The sequence below is a fragment of the Leptinotarsa decemlineata genome, unplaced genomic scaffold, assembly GCF_025532065.1.
Source record: "Leptinotarsa decemlineata unplaced genomic scaffold, Ldec_3_MD MMD2_tig00026328_RagTag_RagTag, whole genome shotgun sequence".
Lineage (NCBI taxonomy): Eukaryota > Metazoa > Arthropoda > Insecta > Coleoptera > Chrysomelidae > Leptinotarsa > Leptinotarsa decemlineata.
The window spans coordinates 5,523,594-5,544,151 of NW_027412688.1; the positions used below are offsets into that span (position 1 = coordinate 5,523,594).

A 20,558-nucleotide genomic window follows, 5' to 3' on the forward strand; every position below is an offset into this window, starting at 1 on the left:
CAGGTCTTTAGAGTTCGGCAGAGTCGTACTCTTACCATCTGACCTGAAAGACCACTCACCATACAAACTAATCGGTTTCGTTAAGAAGATGGGTTTGTTTGGCCGAGTGTGAATATGTGTGAGCCACAATAAACCTTTGCGAGTTGCGGTGGAGGGTTGAATAGACACACTCACTTTGGACCTAACCTAACCTAACCTAAAGAGTAATAACAAAATCAGTTGTAACCTAAACAGTAATAACAAAAACAGTAGTAACCTAAACAGTAGTAGTTTTGCAATGGTATTTGGGTCTAAAGTCGCTCACTTACAAACAAACGACGTGTTTTTGGATTTTGGCGAAAAGTTTGTTCCCTGGCAGTCAAGCCTTGATGGCCCACCGTATTTTATACAGGGTGGCTCAAATGGATATCTTTAAATTATTTTAAAATGGGAGACCTCAAAACCTATCAAAATTACCTCTATGTACGTTATGCGTTTTTTTTTTATAGTTTTCAAATTATTCTATGAGACTTTTCGACGGGATTGGTTTTAATATTGTTTGAATTTTCGAGAAGACTTCTTCGGAAACAAAGTACAGTTAAATTTTCAACTTTAAATTGAGAATGTTCGAAAAATGTTCTATAGTTCTTAAGTAATTTTAAAAACTTGCACTAAGTTTGCAAAATAACACTACAATTATTTGTTGAAACAGACTTTCTTACTTATAGAAATGAAAATTCTCAAAAGTGATTTTTAAAATAATAATGAAGCGTATTTTATCATTTGCATGGCAAATACGGATAATGCAAATATGTGAACAACTCTTCAACTGAATTATCACTGGACTTCAAAATTTGTACAATAAAACGAGTACAAATTCAATTTAATCGATTCTAATCGTTACATTTGTTTTTCACTAACCCCTAATTTTTATCGCATTCCAGCTTCAGATGCCGTCGTTTTTTTAGTAATTTAGGAATGGGGAAGAATAATAATGATATTTCATAGAAGATATGTCATGTTTTTGAGTTTTTAAAAATAGATTTTTCGATGTTTTAACCACCCTGTATAACTAAAAGCTAAAACTGGAACTCTGGCGTAAACAACCACTGGAACAACAGAATATTTTCAAATATTCTCAATATAAAGTTGGAAATTTAACTTTCTTGTTGGAAATTTAACTTTCTTGTTGGATCGCGTATACCGAAAACAATTCTATCGTAAAACAAATTAAAAATATTTAAGATGGTATGTCCGGTCATAGTTTATAATAGTCATAGTCATATACTAGTCATTCCTACAATACGAGGTCTATTTCTAATAATCTAGTGTCTGTTCCTTTTTATAAAAAGTCTCTACCACAAAGATTCATAACTTATTTTGGCCCAAAACTTCTCATCATGGTTCCCGAGTACATACGAAAAATCAAATCGAAACTTAAACTCTCTATAGAATTGAAAAAATTCATTGAAGAGAATTATGTCAAGCTTAGAAACATCGTTTACTGATATACATGTATGCATTAACTCACTGTGAAAAACAGGTCGTTATCACCACACGTAGTATTTGCAACAACAATTTTCTCTCTCTCTCTCTCTCTATGATCGTAGTTTTTTCTTTCCCTTCTTTTTCTTTTTTGATTGTATCAACCAACCAATATTATTATTAGGTATTCAATCATTTAAATTTAATTTAAGATTTTTTTTTATTTGTATATTTTGAAAAATGACTCTCTAGCACAAGGTGAGTTGTAATACAAGCTTAGATAATGCACCTAGTGCAAAGCATAACATTATCTTGTAAATATGTCTAAAATATGTCTATAGTAAGTTTTTCATTCATTTCGCTGTAATTAATTCTCGATCGTTATTCCTACAAAGCCCAATAGCTGAGTTAATTTTAACATAATTATTGTTCAAGTTAATTACTGTTTTTGTTATTACTGCGTTTGTTACAACTGTTTAGGTTACTACCTTTTTTGTTACCAATGTTTAGGTTGCAACTGTTTAGGTTACTACTGTTTAGTTTACTGCTGTTTAGGTTACTACTGTTTATATTACCTATTGCTAACTTGTCAATATTCGTTCCAGGAACAAAATGATTCATCATATCCGACACCATCATACATGGAACCTAGTGCTATCAACTCCAGTGGGACCGTCATAGCCATCTACGATTATAGGTCAGATCGGGAAGACGAACTGTCATTTTGTAAGCACGCCATCATAACGAATGTCAACAAGAACACTGACAGTAAAGGTTGGTGGAAAGGAGACTATGGTGGTCTTCGGCAACACTACTTTCCGCAAAATTATGTGAGAGAAATCAGCAAGAGTGAAACTCAGGAAATTGGCGAATCTGTAAGTATACAGTTGAGCCATCATTTTTAGTGAGAAATAGGTGAGGGAAATTATAAAATCATAATAATAAAATGTAGAAATATGGAACATCCTGGAGATTTTGAATTGTAGGTAATTCTTATTAAAACTTTTTTTTTCTTATTAGTCAGTGGGCTATGCTTGTAAACTGGCAGTAAACAAATCTAAAGAAATGAACTTAAAACGTTCAAGCCAGTCTCGGATATACATACACAGTAGGTTGAATGGACTGACGCCTATCAGAAAACAACTACTTCCCTGGCTAATACTACGAAGGGCGTTGGATTATATCCGACAGGCGTCAGTGCAGGAATCTTCACAGAAAATTTCCTGCATATGCAATTGGCAATACAAGTGAAAGAGTCGATCTTCAATTTTGGAACGGACACACTTGCAGACCGGTTTCGGGCTCATTAGCCATCATCAGTGCAACATAGTTGCCATCATCGACCTGAAGTCAATGATATTCCATAATTGAAAATCGGAATTCTTTCAGAGTATTTCATTCCTCTTCCTAAGTTGGAGTGAACAACAAAATGTCACTCCATCTAGTGGACAAGGTACTAACCAACTGCATATCTGTAATTTGCCCGATTCTTCTGAATAAAGAAGAAAAACTTTCTATTAGTCAGTGGGCTATGCTTGGAGACTGGCAGTAAACAAATCTAAAGAAATGAACTTTAAACGTTCAAGCCAGTCTCGGATATATCTACGCGGTAGGTTGAATGGTTGAATTTTTTACGAATTCTGTATATTTTCATGAAAAATCACCATTACAATTAGGTCATTTTATGTCTTGTATTAGTATGGTGTAGACCAGTGTTTCAGAAGACAAAAAATAAAAAAAATTATTAAAGCATCAAAATTATTGGAAATGGTAAAAGATATTGAGTATATACAAATTTTCTGACAATTTTGTCCGTAGTTACTCATATTTTACGTCAACTGCAAGTAGATAACAACAAAAAAGATACCTGTTAATTTTGAAAAAAAAATCAACACATGGTTATTTAAGGGTATTTAACTTGGAATTGAATTGTTGAACTGATATTTAGATTTTAAAAATTATAGCATATTGAGAATACAGAAAAGTAAGCCTTCATCAAACAACATTTTTTCTAGGAGTGAAGATCAAAATTTTTCAAAAAAAAATTGTTGGGAAAAATGGATCATTCTAAAGATGTAGATCTAACCTCCAATTTTCACTTTCAACTTTTTTCCAGTGGACTTTGTGAAAAACTTTTCCTACCAATAAAATTCAGTGTTTCTTTTTTGAGTTTTTTCTTTGACGATTTTCTGATTCCAGGGATGTCTAGAAATGACTGGAGTTGTTGCTGATTATAAACGGAATACAGGTCAAGGAATGGACTGGATCGTCAGGATAGTTCCTGCTACAGCTTACACTGCCTTTGAATGCGGAGTACAAACTGAAGAATTGGTAAGATTTGAAACTGTCATTGCTATTTTCTGTACCTGGTTTAAATATGTACATTTCAATGAACTATGCAAATCACTTTTCATTTTTCATATAAGGTTCTCCCTTTGCCTTGCATTTTTATACAGTTTGCAAGAGATTTATGAAACAAAAGGTATAGTTTCTGTCCATCAGACATTCACAAGTATCCCACCATATATAGACTGATATCTTTTGTGTTTATTATAAATGTTGTCCTAGTTCATAGTTTTTAACTTTCAATTGATATTTTCTTCTTCAGCATTATTACTAGTCATACCTTTTTGACTTGCCATTAATGTGTATTATATGCAAAATATTATTAAATAAAGTATGTCTGTCTTGTTGAAAAAAACTGTTGAAATCTATTTTTCTGTTAACCAGTTGTCGCCCCCTACGGACGACAACCCTTAGAAGTCAAAACTTGTGCGTGCAAAGCATCAACGAGGTCTTACCCTCTAACGTGCGATTCCTAGCACGGGGTCTTAATTGTTTTGATAACTATTGAATTTTGTCCCAGTGAATGATGGCGGTCATTCAGTTTCTTCTTGGGTTGGCACAGTATTGATGAAACGTTGAAAAAAATACTCCGCTAGTCTACGATATTCTATTTTAAAGAGATTCTACTTTTTTTCGAAAATACATGTCTCTTGAAAAGTTTTCCATCACTTTTTCTAGAAATTGCAAGTAAAAGTTTGACAGTCTCTAACTCTGATTTGTGAAATGACTTAGGATCACGTGTTAGGAATCACACGTTGAAAGGTAAGACCACGTTAATCCTTAGCTCGCACAAGTTTCGACTTCTGAGGGTTGCCGTTCGTAGTGGTGCAACAGCTGGTTTTTAACGGAAAAACAGTAAAACAGAAAACAGAAAAACAGATATATAGTGACAAATTCCTAATGGAAGAAACTATTATTCTATTTCGCTGCTATCAAAAAACTATATTGTCTTTAGGATATAAAAATGCAGGACATTTTTAATACAAAAGTAGAGAATAGAAACATATATATATATATATATATATATATATATATATATATATATATATATATATATATATATATATATATATATATATATATATATATATATATTTATATATATATATATATATATATATATATATATATATATATATATATATTTATATATATATTATATATATATATATATATATATATATATATATATATATATATATATATATATATATATATATATATGTATTATCGACCCTTTGGCTTTATCACATTCTAGCGCCAGAGTCATTTAATAATGGCAGTGATTGTGTGGGGTTTATGTTTATCCGATTTTCATGCTGACGTTTCGTCCACAACTGCGGTGAATAACAAAGGCAATTTTCTCAATGCTCTAATTGTTTTCACAGCACATACTATATCTTTCAGGGTTCAGATCCATGACTTTTTCAATTCAGTTGGTAAATTCGTTATGGAATTGAATCAGATATCATTCACAGGATTGCTACACAATATAGTATATGTAAGAGGTGAAATTTCATTTACATGGAAGACAGTCATCCTCAATGGCGGACACCGAAGAATTAGAAAGCCGATACCTTTTTTTCCTAAAGATTAATCGTTCCTAAAAATATACCCCTTCAATTTACCTAAAAAGTTATCCTTTGCCAATAAAAAAATGTTTATGTAGCCTATTGTTCTCACTTTCAGTTAAAATTTGAGTCTATGATTTTTCATCCCCCTTTCAAATCGGAATTCAGCTCTAGATTCTTTGAGAGCCATCTTTTTACAAAAGGAGGAAGAAAAATCGTTATTGAAACAAAGTGTTTAAAGACCGATACACTTTACATGCGTTTAAACCGATTTTTAAAATAGTTTTTCCACTTTACAACAATGTTTTAGTGCTGTTAGGCTGAAAAACCTTCTCGACTGTAACAACATATTTTTCAGGCTAAAGAATGGTGTTTGGCCATTCACCAAGTTACTCAGATTGCTTCACGCAGGGAAGACAAGAATAGGAGTTTGGAAAGAGATCATAAAATAGCCAAGGAAATATCGAACCTCATTATATACTGCCAGTCCAAACAATTCGATCTGGAAAAAGCCAGGCAGCAGGAGTTCGTCTTCTACGAAATGTCATCTTTCCCGGAAAAGCGAGCCGACAAACTAATCTGTCAGCAAGAGAGGAAACTCTTCTTGAAGTATCATCAAGTTCAATTTTCCAGGGTTTATCCTAATTTCACGTGGAACTCATTGAACTTCAATCCTATAAATCTGTGGAACTGCGGATCGCAAATGCTAGCACTGAACTTTCAAACCGGAGGCAGATCAATGCAATTAAATCAGGCCAAATTTCGGGATAATGGCAATTGCGGGTACTTGTTGAAGCCCGAATTCATGAATAGAGACGATTTCGATCCGTTCGATGAAAAGACACTCGTTGGAGTCGAACCCCTGACTATATCTATAAGGATAATAGCAGGAAGGCACTTGTGCAGATCGAAAAAAGGGAGTGCTAACCCTTTTGTCGAAGTGGAGGTGATCGGAGCTCCTTACGATTCTGGAGTGAAGATGGAAACTGAGAAAATTAATGATAACGGCTTCAACCCCAGATGGAAAGGTGCAATATGTGAATTTGTTGTTACCAATCCGGATTTTGCAATGTTGAGCTTTGTCGTCAAAGATGAAGACGCTTTCAGCGAAGCCAACTTCATTGGTCAAGCTACATATCCGGTGAGTTGCAATTCTTTTTTTTCTACTTATCTTCATGAATTTACAGAAATACAGAGTGTAACTAAATAAATGTAAAACATTTAAGGAGGTGATTCCTCATCGAAAAAAAGATAGGATCTTTCATATAAAGAAATTTCATTGGAGCATCCATTGTTAAGATACACCCCCTAAAGGGGGTACATAAAATTTGTATAACAATTTTTTTCACAAGCACTGAAAAAGTTACAATATTGAAATTAACCTGATGTTTTGTACTAACAAAAAGACACTTAGCCAGAAATTTATTTTGTTTACCCCATGGTTGTAAGGGATGGAAAACGCAACCCCTAAAATTTATTTCCAATGTAACTTTTTGTCTTATTATTTGTTTACCATTTAAAAATTTATTTCCGATAGCCTGTTTCATTCTAAACAAAAAATGTCTCTTGGGTTTTTTGCCCAAAATAAACCAGTTCGCAGCAAAAAATTGTTTCACGAACAACTACAGAGATACATCGTCATAAATGCGAAAATACGAAATTAATCTATCTAGTAGGTCGCTATTAGCGATAGTGACAATTAAATTGGTATGACGCTGTCAGTTTGTGAATTTTCGAAATTGAATTAATACTAATTGTGTGTTGTTGTTCTGTTCTTAATTTGTTACTTTAATAATTCACTTATTATTAAAATGGCATACACAAATGAGGAAATGGCTGATATGCATTACGTTTACGGTCTGTCACAGAGGAATGGGTTAGAAGCTTCTAGAAGATATGCTGAAATATATCCTCAATGGCAGCATTCTTCACATAGAATATTTGCTGGACTTAATCAACGATTACGAGAATATGGTTCATTCGACAAAAGAACGCAGGATTGTGGTCGCCATCTAGAAGTACAAACACCACAGCTTGAGGAGGCAGTACTTAATCTGATTGAAGAACAACCTACTACCAGTACTAGAAAGATTGCTTTCCAGCTAAATGTTGATCATATGACGGTATTTCGAATTTAAAAGGAACAACTCTTATACCCTTACCATCTCCAACGAGTTCAGGCACTGTTACCGCGAGACTTTCCGAACCGTCATGAATTTTGCAATTGGATGCTGAAAATTGTGACTTTCTGAAGACGATAGAATTCACAGACGAATGTAGTTTTTCTCGGGACAAGATTATTGATTTTCATAATTACCACATATGGGCTGATGAAAACTCTCACGCTATTGTCGAAACTAACCATCAATAACAGTTTTCTCTTAACGTGTGGCTCGGAGTTATTTGGGATGATTTAATTGGGCCTCATTTTCTAACTCCTCGATTAAATGGTGAGGTATACGTTCAATTTTTAAGAGAAGTGCATCCAGTACTGCTGGAGGAAGTTGCTTAGGGCGTCAGAAGGGATATGTTTTTTTTGCATGATGGGGCTCCCGCCCATTTTAGTCAAGTAGCACGTCAGCATTTAACCGAAACATATGGCAAATCAGTGGATAGGTCGAGGAGGACCACAGAACTGGCCCGCTCGATCCCGGATCTCAATCCTCTCGATTTCTCTATTTGGGACCATTTACAGCATTTGGTTTATCGTACTTTTGTTCGCGATGTAGAGGACTTAAGAAACCGCATCATCGATGCGTGCAGGGTAATCAGAGAGACTCCAGGAATATTTGAGCGAATACGTGGCTCAATGCGCCGACGTCTAGACGCATGCGTAATGTCTGAAGGTAGACATATTAAACATTTACTATGATTTCTACATGTTGTGTGTTTTGTTATTAATAAATTAGTTTTGTTTATTACCCTTTAATCGTTCAATGCAGGTACTAACTACAAAATAACAATAAATCCAGTTCGCATTTATGACGATGTATCTCTGTAGTTATTCGTAAAATAATTTTTTGCTGGAACTGGTTTATTCTGGGCAAAAAACCCAAGAGACATTTTTTTGTTTTGAATGAAACAGCCTATCGGTAATAAATTTTTAAATGGTAATCAAATAATAAGACAAAAAGTTACATTGGAAATAAATTTTAGGGGTTGTGTTTTCCACCCCTTACAATCATGGGGTAAACCAAATAAATTACTGGCTAAGTGTCTTTTTGGTAGTACAAAACGTCAGGATAATTTCGATATTGTAACTTTTTCAGTGCTTGTGAAAAAAATTGTTATACACATTTTATGTACCCCCTTTAAGGGGCTGTATCTTAACAAGGGATGCTCCAATGAAGTTTCTTTTTTTCTATGAGAAATCACCTCCTTAAATGTTTTACACTTATTCAGTTACACCCTGTATAGGTCTTTTTAAAGGTTCCTCGAGAGTCTTAGCGTGGTTGTATTTTCAATGTGTATGTCCAAAATTACTTTAAATTTCCAGAAAAGTTTCATTACATGCCTTTTGTTTCATTGAATAAATTGAAGAATATTTCAATTTCCAACAAATTGATATTTTGTTTTTTTTTTTTCATTTTCATTTTCAACCTAGCATGTTTTATGTGTATGTATGTTTCAACCATTGGTTATGGTTTTTTATTCAGTATTTTTCATACTTTACTTTGCATTATATTTTATCGATATTTTTATATTTATAGGACATCTATGTATTTTTTTATATTTATTTACCAGCTTTGTCAACATGATTTTTTATTTAGACAATAAAGTATAATTGACATCATTTTTTGAACAGTCCATGTAAATAAAGTCTTGTTTTTCTTCCAATTAGAGATTTCTATTTCGGATATCAAATTTTCATATTCTTTCAGGTTACTTGTCTTCGAACGGGCTACAGGAGCGTCTGGTTGAAGAACATTCACAGCGAGGATCTCGAACTGGCTTCACTATTGATACATTTGAGCATCAGAAAAAAATCCAGTAGCTAGTAGATTTCAAAAGGAAGTCTAGGGCTTCATTAGTAAAGGAATTGATTGTTTATCGTGTCATATCATATCAAGAGAAATGCCTTGTCAATGTTTGTAGGTCGATAAGTGAACAGCATACGCTTGGAGTTGATAGATGAATCTCTATAAGACTCATAAGGTGTATCAACGATGTGAATGAGAAATAAAAGAAAGGTCGGGCAGAGCTTCATGAATGACATGTTTTATTGGTGTTAGGAAATGTGTAATTTTTCATTGTCTGTTCGCCGAACAGATGGAGAGATAGATCACTTGCACTTTGCGTGTCTACAAAGTTAACGATAAAGTATCAAAATTCGAATGCGGTATTATCAAAAATATAGAAAACCAACTTCGATATTGCCATACCATTTGTTTCTGCATTGAATGGGACGTTTGCTTTTTCAGACTTTGCGGATTCTGATTTGCGTAGGTTTCAAAAATATTTATAGTTGATTTTTAAAAGTGGTGCAGTAATAAAAGCTCATCGCTTACAGGATGCTTCGTCCAAATTCTCTTTATTCCTTCACTTATTTTCTATTGAGAATGGGTGTTTTTGTCTCGTCACATGTAGGTTAACCCTGTATTCACATGATTTTATGGGTCTGCCTTTTGTTACTCCCGAATGAATTGCCGCCAATGTTCTGTCACAAGTGTGCATGTGGGAAATGCTTGAAAATATTCAACAGGTTGGTCTGAAATTATATTTCTCTTTAACCATCAAGGGAAAAGTAGCTTTTATATTTTGAAATATAAAGGTCATCGATTACATATTTTTGAAACAAATGTTTACAAATATTGTAATACGTTATTTTTGTGCCAACTACTTATTGGCAGTTTCTTCTGTAATCAATAATGGTAGCTTGCATTGTTGAAATTTGCGGGAACTTGCACGAGAAAAATTCCTGCAAATTACCACCCGAAATGATTGATGTGTATTGGAAGTGTACCGTGTCAGGAATCGCACGTTAATAGGTAAGACCTCGTTAATCCTCAGAAGTTTCGACTTTTGGGAGTTGTTGTTTGTAGGGGGCGACAGCTGGTTAACGGAAAAACAGATATAAATAGAGACGAATTTTAGAGTTAGGAATCAGTTTTCTTCGTTTTCTGAAGCCACCAACTTGGTTGGTGAAAGGTGCGTCCAGAAGTGACTCGCAGTTCTGGCGATTGAAAAAAGTGCTTGTTTTTCAATGAAAAACCAATTGTTTTAAAATTTTTCCAAACTAGCTTCGGTTCATTTTGGGATAATCTCGACCTTCTTGTACAGCTGCACAAATTTTGTCCACTGGTGTATTTTGTGCTTTATATTCCGCTTCGAATTCTTATAGCATCTCACATGCACTCTTATTTCATGTTGTAATTATTTCCTTTTGAAACATCCATCATTGTAGCACAAAGTTCCACTGTCTCGACCTTTCAGAAGTTGTTGAATTTCTCATAATTGAATTTTCATTTAACTTGTCTATCGAAAATGTTGAACGGTAATGCTGTTTAAACAGGATGCAGGTATGTACTTGAAAGGTCAGATGACAATGAAAAGTAGGTAGGTTTACAACCACACTCGTTTCATATTAAGGGTTCTCAGAGTGATTTCAGGCAGTTTTCATTTATTCTATGGCTGTCCTTCAAGGCGTGGGACTAGATTTTTCTGGCTGATATATATTTTGTCGCAGTCTTCATAACTTATTTCATTTATTCAATTATCGTCATAATTCATTTGAAAATAATTCTATAGGAATTTTTACAAGAAACAAATAGTATACAGCAACGCAGCATAAGTAATTTATTTGTATAATATTAGGGGCTGCAAAATATAGAATAACTTTTTCGGGAAATTTGTATTAACAATGTTACATTTGGGGAAAACTACAATAATGAGACACTTTTTTATTGCAGTCGAAAAAGTTAGCGCGCTATTGGAATAATTCTTTTTGAGTGACTCTTTAATAGCGATGAAATAGATATCCGATAATTATCTGGTATCTGGCAATTACCGGATAACTAGCGTCTATCCGGCCGAATACTGGATTTTAAAAAAGTGATTTTATGAAATTAATTGCTTTATTTAGTTAGTATCCCTCAAGAAATACAATCAGTAATCACACAGTAATTCTACAACTCAGGAAATTATAGTGAATGAATACTAATATCTCTGTATTAAGAGGTAGCAAACAGTTTCGCTTGTCTTCGTAAATAGAATCGGCTTCAGAAAAAAGTCTTTTGATATACACTTTGCTGCAAGGTGCTGAAGGATAGATTTTGGCAAACTTAGTCAAATTTTGGTTTAGCATTAGTTGCTGACCAAGAATAAGAGTCACACAATTGCAATCAATTCGCACTGACTTGAAATAAACATCGTTTCTACCGCGTTTCTTTCTTCACGTTGATCCTGACTAGTATTATTCTCATTCGCTACCTCATCAAAACAATCCCAAAATGAGATACAGCTGACTCTGTTTCTTCTCCTCCTCTTCCTCGCACCCTCATGTAGTTTGTTTTGAATCTTGGGTCTAGGTAAATTGCAATCAAATAGTTTGAGTCTTGACGACGAGCTTCTGATTCAATTTTCAATGAGGCCTGAATATGTGATAAGTCAACGAAAAGACCGATTCCACCCTATCGTTCGCGCGCTGTCTACGACAGCGTGCATCTTGCGATGCACCAAATGGCAACGTTTCGCCGGACACTAATACGTTTTTTGGGAGGTGACAATTACATCTGATTCACATCCATTATGAATACCTTAAAATAACATGAAACATTATCGAGAGAATTATTTTTGTCTCTTCAAAACCACCTACAGTTCTCTAAAAGTCTCTTCAAAAAGACCGATTTATGAAATTATAGAAGGAAAGCAAATCAAACACAATGGCATGACGCACAAGTAAGTGTGAAAATGTGAGCTCCTAAAACATTTATTCGGTGAACAGGCTATTTATCGGTCGATTTTCAGGGTTGTAAAAATATGAAAACTTTTTTATTACTGGAATGAAAATTCATATTTAGATGTTATTTTTCCAAGTGGGATTTCTTGTTCATTCTTTCCGTATTTTGTTTTTGGAAAAATTTGTAATTGACTCAAGAAGCTGGTGTTGAATGAGACAGGAAGTAAAGAATGCTCCTGTGCCTCCATTTGTCTCTTGATAATTCAGAAACTATAACTTTTTAATTCGAATTAACAAAAATTTTGGAAAAACTACTTGTTTCTAGTAGTTTATGGTATGAGAAATAAGATACATATGTTTTTGAATGAAAATAAGAAACATATCTAGAGAAAACTGCATCGATTGTTGTTCCATGTCTTGCAGGTTTATTTCGGTTATTCATTTGTAGTTCTAATTTATTTTGCAGAAAGTTTACCAAAAGTTGTTTATCTTCGAACGCGACATCAACATTGAAATCTCCTGCTAAAATTAGTGGCAACATATGATAGTTTTCTCCTAATTCTTCAGAGCCTACTCGACCGTAATTGGTTGCTCGCACCCCTATCTCTCTTGCCCTTACAGTAATATACGAAATGTAACTCCCTCTCTTTCTATCTTCACTAACTTATACCTCCCTCTCGACTTCCGTTCCCCATGCCCGATAACACTTTTCGTAACGCCCTCGTCATGAATTCACAAGCTTACTCTCCAAGTCAAGCGCGCTTGAAGATTTACTTCAAAAATGATCAGAGAAATCCTATATTTGATCCCATTGAAGCATTCATATTGTTGGTACATCATATGAAAAGTTGAAAACTAATATTTATTTTTAAAATTAGTATGTTTAGAGCGTTTATGCATTTTATATTGTTATAGACTTCGGAGCTAAAAATTTTAGAACGTTGAAATAACGTAGCAGTATTTATAGATTATAACTTGTACAACTTTTTAATGAAATATATTTGACAAACTTTGTTGTTTCGATATGTTTTTTTTTGGTTTTTGAGTGGATTTTTTTTCACGAATACCTTTACAATGTTCAATATAGATAGATAGATAGATTTTATTTAAACTGCATTCCAAACAGGTTTACACCCGATTACATGTATACAGTCAATGTCATGGTACATAAAATATATGGTTTTTAAAATACACAGAGTAAATAAACACCTAAAATTACGTACAAGAGAAACGTTAATAAAAGCAGGTATATATGGCATTTTTTTTAAAAGGACTGTCTTATTTCTAATTCATCACAGCAAAAAAAATCAAGACTTTGGTGACTTACGACTAGATCATTCACTTGCCTAAGGTAGCGATTGAGTGGAGACTCTGATCAGGTGTCTACATAGAAAACCCTATTGCGATTTCTTAGACTAGCACTAGGAACACGAAGATTGATCACACTGAGGAGTTCAGATACATTCATTATCTGATTAAATATGTTGAATATAAATATTACATCATTCAAGCCTCGACGATCCGACAGGGTTGGCATGTCAAAATGTTCTAGTTGAGTCCTATAGAAGATCATAGAGGGAGACTCTTTATTTTTTTTGAAGTAGGTGTACCTAAGAAATTTCTTCTGTATTTTTTCTATCATCTCTGAATGAAATGCTGTTTGCGGATTCCAGATTGTTGAAGCGTATTCGAGCTTTGATCTGACAAGGGCATTGAATAGAAGAATTCCTAGTTCCCATTTGAAATCCCTGGAGTTTCTTAACACAAAAGTAAGCTTTCTGTTTGCATCACGTACAATATATTCTATGTGATTTCTGAAATTGAAGTTACTATTAAATATGACTCCTAGATCTTTGATTTGATTTTGAGTTTTTCCAGTTTGGTGCCATTTATTGAATATTCCGTTGGAGCAATAACATTTTTCCGTGAAAAAGACATAACTTTGCATTTACCCTCATTCAGCATCAAGTTGTTCGTCTCACAAAAGATAGTGATGGAATCTAAGTCTTTCTGAAGGATATTTCTGTAAGATATTGGAATTAAAAACATCATTGGAATTCGATTTTTCAACTTCAAAAGGATATAATAATGATGTGTCTTCAACCAAGTTGCTGTTCCACATAAACTCCATATGTTGGACCATAATAATAATCTGTATATAGTGAATATGTTTAACAAAATTCAATGAACATTATTAGGTTATTTCAAAAGTTTTGTCCGTTTTTATGAGTCCACTTTGAACTGTAATATCTCTCAATTAATCGAAGTAAGCGCCATTTGAATCAGTGACCTTTTGCCAACGTAACCAAGGCGATTAATTTCGTCAGCATAAAAATTATGTGCTTGAGATTTGATGAAGTCGACGAAGGGTTTTTCGCCTGATCTTGAAAAGATGGTAATCGATCGGCGAGATGCAGTTTTTGGCATATATTTCGTCGATTTCTTCACAATATAGGACTCTGCAGAAAGTTATAGTGAATCACACCAGCCGCTGACCACCGTATAGTAACCATATGGTTTTTTTTTGGTTTTCGCCTTTGGAAGTGCCTGAGTGACATCGGTCCTGAAAGTCTCTTGTTATCATAGTTATCCATTTTTCAATACACGTGACGATACGATGAAAAAAAAGATCGTTTTGGTTACGCAAAAGTAAAGAAAAACATACTTCAAAACGTGACAATTTCTGTCGATTCTTCAAATCTTGGGGCACCTACTTTTCGAGCTTCATGAACTTTCCAATACGTTTGAAACCTATAAAAACCGCATGGGAGCTAACGCCCATTTTTTACCTCATCCCACGCACAGTTTGAGATGGATCAGTCTCCACGAAGGTCCTTAAATCCTCCTCCTGGATTACTGTAGGTCGACCATTTCGGGGCTAAAATGTCCGGAACGAAATTTCGCAAACCAACGTCCAGCAGTGCGTTCATTAACACTATCATTGTCAAATGGCTGGTCAATTTTTCGGTCTGTTGCGGCAGCGCTTTCATTCAATTTGGTGCGTAAGATATGCTCAAGTTCAGGTGAAAACACCTCATGTGAACCTACGACTTTGTAGGTCCATTTGGCAGATACCGACGAAAAAACAACTAACCTAGCTAATGCCGCGCAGAAAGCTGAATTGAAACCATCAGGTATCTGTGCAACGTCTTCCACTTGGAAGATTTGTCGCAAGTGACTTCCTGAATATGAAAAGCTCAAGTTAATTTCATTTGGTCGGGATGACCACCGATAGACCGGTTCCGAAGTACTAGCTCCATGTCAGTACCGGGAGGGTAATTTCAGACGGAGTAACCGATGAATATCTCGAGCAAGGGTGAGGTGTTTTCACCTGAACTTGACCATATCATATGCACCTCTCTGATGCATGATTCCCACCCCGGAGTGGTTTTCGGACTTTGTTTGCAGGTGGCGCAGTGGCACATCCTACTGAATCAACTGCAGATAGAGCTTATGACTAATTGGAATTATTTTTGTTTGTTTCAGTCAGGGAAGCTATGGATTATACTGTAGACGACCCCTCCCGATATAGAAGGCCCCGACACTCTGTCGAATGAGGCCCCTATGTTCTCCGTTAAAAAATGAACAATTTTTTCATCCAACCCACCCCAGCCAAGTAGGGGTACACCGTGAAGGGCGGCTCTGATGTCTGAGGACATTCATGCCGCCATACCATCAACAATCACCATCAGTTATGACCCGTTTGTCCTTTTGGCAAACATCAGTCTAAAGGGTAAGGGAGCCAGGCTCCAATCAAGACGACGTGCAGGTTTGTTTCAGTCATGAACCCATTTGTCCTTCAACAAAAATCATCTAAAAGGGTAAGGGAGCTGGGCTCCCACCTGAATGAAACGAAGACGATTGGTCAGTATTTGTTTGGGATATTCAGACATTCAACACTCCGTCTGAAATGACCCTCCTGTTACTGACGAGGAGCTAGTACTCCAAAGTCGGTCTTTCTGTTGTCATCTCGACCAAATGAAATTTATTTCAGCTTTTCTTACATAGGAAGGTACTTGCTACAAATGGAAAACGTTGCACAGGTGTCGTCTTTATCATTTCTTTCAATTCGTCAATATTGCCAAAAGTTGAGCCGAATACCTTATCTTTTGTGAAGAACATCAGGATCGAAACACATGTATTGTAAATTATAACTGAATTTATTACATTGACTACAAAAATCAATGAAAAAAGGTAGAGGTTCGTATTTAAAAAAAAAGATAGTGATGAAATCTAATGAACAAAACGTCGCATTGCAAATTGGCTTATATAAGATAACAAATATATGAAACAGTGTCGAAAGTTTCCCTGCATTATTTTGAGATTGTAATTTACGAAAATAGGAAACTTAAATCCAAGAAATAATTTCATTGGACATAATACTCACTCGTGTTTCGGGATTTTGGTCCATCATCAGTAGGGTGCAGTCTAATGCAAGGATGGGCAATACTGGGCTGTCAATGATATAAATGCACAAATATCATGCAGGTAGCTAAAACTGCTTCAGTGATAATTTTAGTATTCTTGTAAACACATCTATTAATTGAAACCACAAATATGCAGCTGGCTTCTGCTGATGGCCCCTGCATTTGTACTTTTGGCAAGTGTTTCCTATCCTTGCACTCTTGCCTGCACCATGCTGGGCCAAAAACCCAACAAGACACTCGATATTATACATATCTATATATATGAATGACATATACCTGTAATTTACCTCTAATTCCATAAATGTTTACTATGTCGATAAAATACCTTTTTTGACAATAAAGTATATTCCAAGGACAAAACCATAAAACATAGCAAAAGGAACTGTTATTATTGCTTTTTGACTTACTGTGTCAGTTGAATTAAAACAAATATATTTGCTAACTTTTTATTTACATTTTTGGGAAAGGTTTTGACTTTCTACTACTCCATTTACATATTATCATCATCATCATCATCTTCTGGATCTCGCTGAATACCTAACATGATATATAAATCACCGGGTCTCCGGAAATAATTTTCCATAAGATACACTTCCTGTTTATTTTTGATCATGTATCTCACTTCTTTCCATGGCAAAACACTTGCTGCCTCTGGTAATTTCATTACATCTCCTACAGAACAGGTTAATTTCCTGTATGTGAAGGGATAATTGCCATAAAATACATAAACATATTTTTTTAGAGGAGACAAATAGTATATTCTGATTGGTAATTTATATACCAACATTTGTAAGACAACCAGCAAAAAACTAAATGCAGCTAAATAAATATATCGTTGTGTCTGTGTCCCTCCTCCAGGTTGCTGGGGAGAAGTTTTTGATTCAAACTTTTGAATATCAGGAAGGATTACAGTGCATAATACAACAACAGCTGCTGAAAATGCTGTGATTATCTGTGCAACAAGAATGTATCTGTACGTTGTATTTCGATAAATTAAACAATATTCAGGAGGCACATTGTCCATGGTTTGGAGTTCCGGTTTCTTCAGTCTCCTGAATAGTTCTGAGAAAGTCTTGGAAAAACTCCTCCTTGTTGTGAGGGCACTATTAGTGCGAATGGTTGATGAACGTAACACTTTGCTGCAACTTAATATATGTATCTTGGCATGGTTACTCCCAAAATTAACTATGGAAGTATAAAATGTATTACTGAAAAGGCTTCTGCACCTGCTTAAAGTTGACATGGTTTTATTTTTTAACCTAAAATGAAACGATAAGAAATTAATGGAAATACTTATTAAATTAATTACAATTCTAATTATTAAAAGTTCCTATTACACTGAAATAGGCACTCTATATCTTTTCTTCTGCTATTGTATGGAATACAAGCATGGTAAAAATAAAAAATACAAATAATATATAACCCCTAACCCAAGATCTCATGACATTAAACCGCAGAACAATAACTTAGAGTTGTGTTATAGTTCTGTGCATTGAACATCAAACATCCACAAAACAGAATAACAAATCCTAACCTTATATTGGGAAGAATTTCTACCAATGATGGCGCTGCTTAAACGATAGACACAGCTGTGTGATGGAATTGGTAGATACTTATGGAAAATTTCTAACTTATTCATTTATTCAAGAAACACTTTCTGAGAGTTTTATTGGATAGTTACTTGAATATGATGAACAACTGATCAGAATAACTAAATGTTGAACATGAGTTATTGTTTTGGTGTTTTTGTTTTGTTTCGACTTGTTTAATTGTATATTTGTGAGATTGATGTTTTTGGTGCGATTATTGTAGAAGAAAGAAACTAATGAGTAGGTGAATTGAATTACTTCAACCCACAGGAACCAAAAGAAATCACCAAAAATATATCAAAACAGCTGACTTTTGTTTTACCATCTGACTTAGTTCTAACATCTCCGATAGACATTGTTTCTACACGATTACCCTCCTAATTCCCAATCGTATATGTAACGAGGAGTTCTTGAACTCAAGAGATCTTTTGTTATGGTTTGGTCCGCACACAATTCAGTAGCATAGATTTTCGTTGGAAATACAGTCGCATAGGTCCTTAGGCAGGTTGATATCTCTGTCCTGGGTCTGCAAGTGAAAACACCTGCACCAGAGCCTGAAGGTGTTTTTGATCCATCTGTGAACCAACAACTATCTGCCCTTAATATTTCCTTTTGCCGAAGGATCCTATCCTCTCTACACGGGAAAAGTATTGCATGAGGTAGTTCGTAGTTGACAGTTGGAGGCATAATATCAGAGGTCATTCGCAGAATGCTGTGACTTCCAGTGTCAGCCCGCAGTCTGGTGTACTCTGCATTAGATTGCTTTGTGCAATTGGCGATGGGCACAAGGCACAAGTCTATATGCAGTCCATCTAGCCATAGAAAAATGTGGAGAGGAGGTATCTGGAAGGATCTCTATGGCCGCTGACGGTGTGATACTGATTGCACCACTGATGGCCAGACAAGCCTGTCTCTATACGCGATGTGCACAAATCTATATGCAGTCCATTTAGCCAAGGATCTCCATGGCCGTTGAAGGTGTGGAATTGTAAAGCTTTCGGCCAACAGACAATTGCTCCATAAGTGATCATTGGCCTGACAATCATGACATATATCCAATGGATCTGTTTGGGACCTAAACCCTAAGTTTAACCACAAATCCTTCGATATGTCCATAGGGACAGTTTGTATTAGTGTAAAACTTTTTCTAAATGAGTTTTTTTATCAAGGAAAATGCCTCCTCGCCCTGGTGAAGGGGATTATCACAGTTTTGGTGGGGTTGACAGACATCTGCTCCCTCTGGCACCAATTGTGAACCACGTCAATTGTACTTTGGAGGATATTACACGCTACTCTTTCTAACGTGGACCTTGCCAAGATGACAAGGTGATCTGCATGTAAAGTAAGGTAAAATAAAGTGAAGCAGAGTAGAGTAGAGTAGAGTAAGATAACGTAAAGAAAAGTAAAGTAAACTCTATTGACTACATAATGAATAAATTACACGAGTAGCAGGTCAAATTTAAGAGATATCACAATATAGACAGTAACAGTACACATGGGCATTGCAATTTTATATTATTAGAGCAATGGCCTAGTGAATTGTGGAGTTCATATATTCTTCTATTGAATGGAAGCAATGTCCAGTCAATATTATTTTAATTTTTTCTCGAAAAAGATACATGTTGGGAAAGTTGGAGGAAGATATTTTCAGTCTGAACCTGTTTGGCCTCATCAATCTATTATTTCGGGTGGAGTAGTTGTGGAAGTCTGAGTTCAACTTTATGCTGCATGAGCTTGCATATCTACTTATCTTCTAATGAGGGCATCAATCAGATTATCCATCAGAAGCGACCACAGAAGGGGATATAGTACCCTACCTTGAGGGCAGCCCCTGGAGATCCTGAACCTTATGGTCTCGTCTTAAAGAGTCGTGGTTGCAGTTCTGTTTGCCAGCATGCATGGCATAGATCCATCCAGTTATGGTCGATTCTATGCCTTTTCCAGCCAGGGCTGATCCTATAGATTTAGGTAGTGCATTGTCAAATGCTCCTTCAATATCGAGAAATACAGCAAACGCATTTCCTTGTTGTCAGGGGATTGAGACATTTTCTCTACAAAGTTGTTTAATGCTAAATCTGTCAATTTGCCGGTTTGATATGCATAGTGGTGGGTATTCAGGGGGGCTATATATGTGTCTGTCCAGTATCCTCTCAAGTCCGTTCAACAGGAAGGATGTAAGGCTGACTGGTCGTACCGATTTAGGGTGTGGGTCTTTCCGACCCACACCCTCTCTCTTTGAGGGCGTTTGGCGCCCTCAAAGAGA

The 20,558-nt window shown here is 35.3% G+C and overlaps 1 protein-coding gene and 1 long non-coding RNA gene across 2 annotated transcripts in view; one reads left to right on the top strand and one right to left on the bottom strand.

Annotated features, from left to right (window-relative positions):
- The window catches only part of sl (small wing phospholipase C gamma 1), a 34,906-nt gene extending 21,604 nt beyond the window's left edge, over positions 1-13,302 (top strand). The window contains exons 10-13 of the mRNA XM_023157711.2: positions 2,070-2,339; positions 3,664-3,795; positions 5,740-6,522; positions 9,263-13,302. Coding sequence (XP_023013479.2) covers positions 2,070-2,339; positions 3,664-3,795; positions 5,740-6,522; positions 9,263-9,379 — 1,302 coding nt within the window. The 3' untranslated portion in view covers positions 9,380-13,302. The remainder of the gene's footprint in view (positions 1-2,069; positions 2,340-3,663; positions 3,796-5,739; positions 6,523-9,262) is intronic.
- A 3,838-nt stretch (positions 13,303-17,140) lies between these two features.
- LOC111503418 (uncharacterized) lies at positions 17,141-18,151 on the bottom strand. Its single transcript, XR_002721869.2, has 2 exons — positions 18,016-18,151; positions 17,141-17,965 (listed from the first exon to the last, which is right to left on the bottom strand). It is a non-coding gene; the product is annotated as an uncharacterized lncRNA (long non-coding RNA).
- Between the last annotated feature and the right edge of the window lie 2,407 nt (positions 18,152-20,558).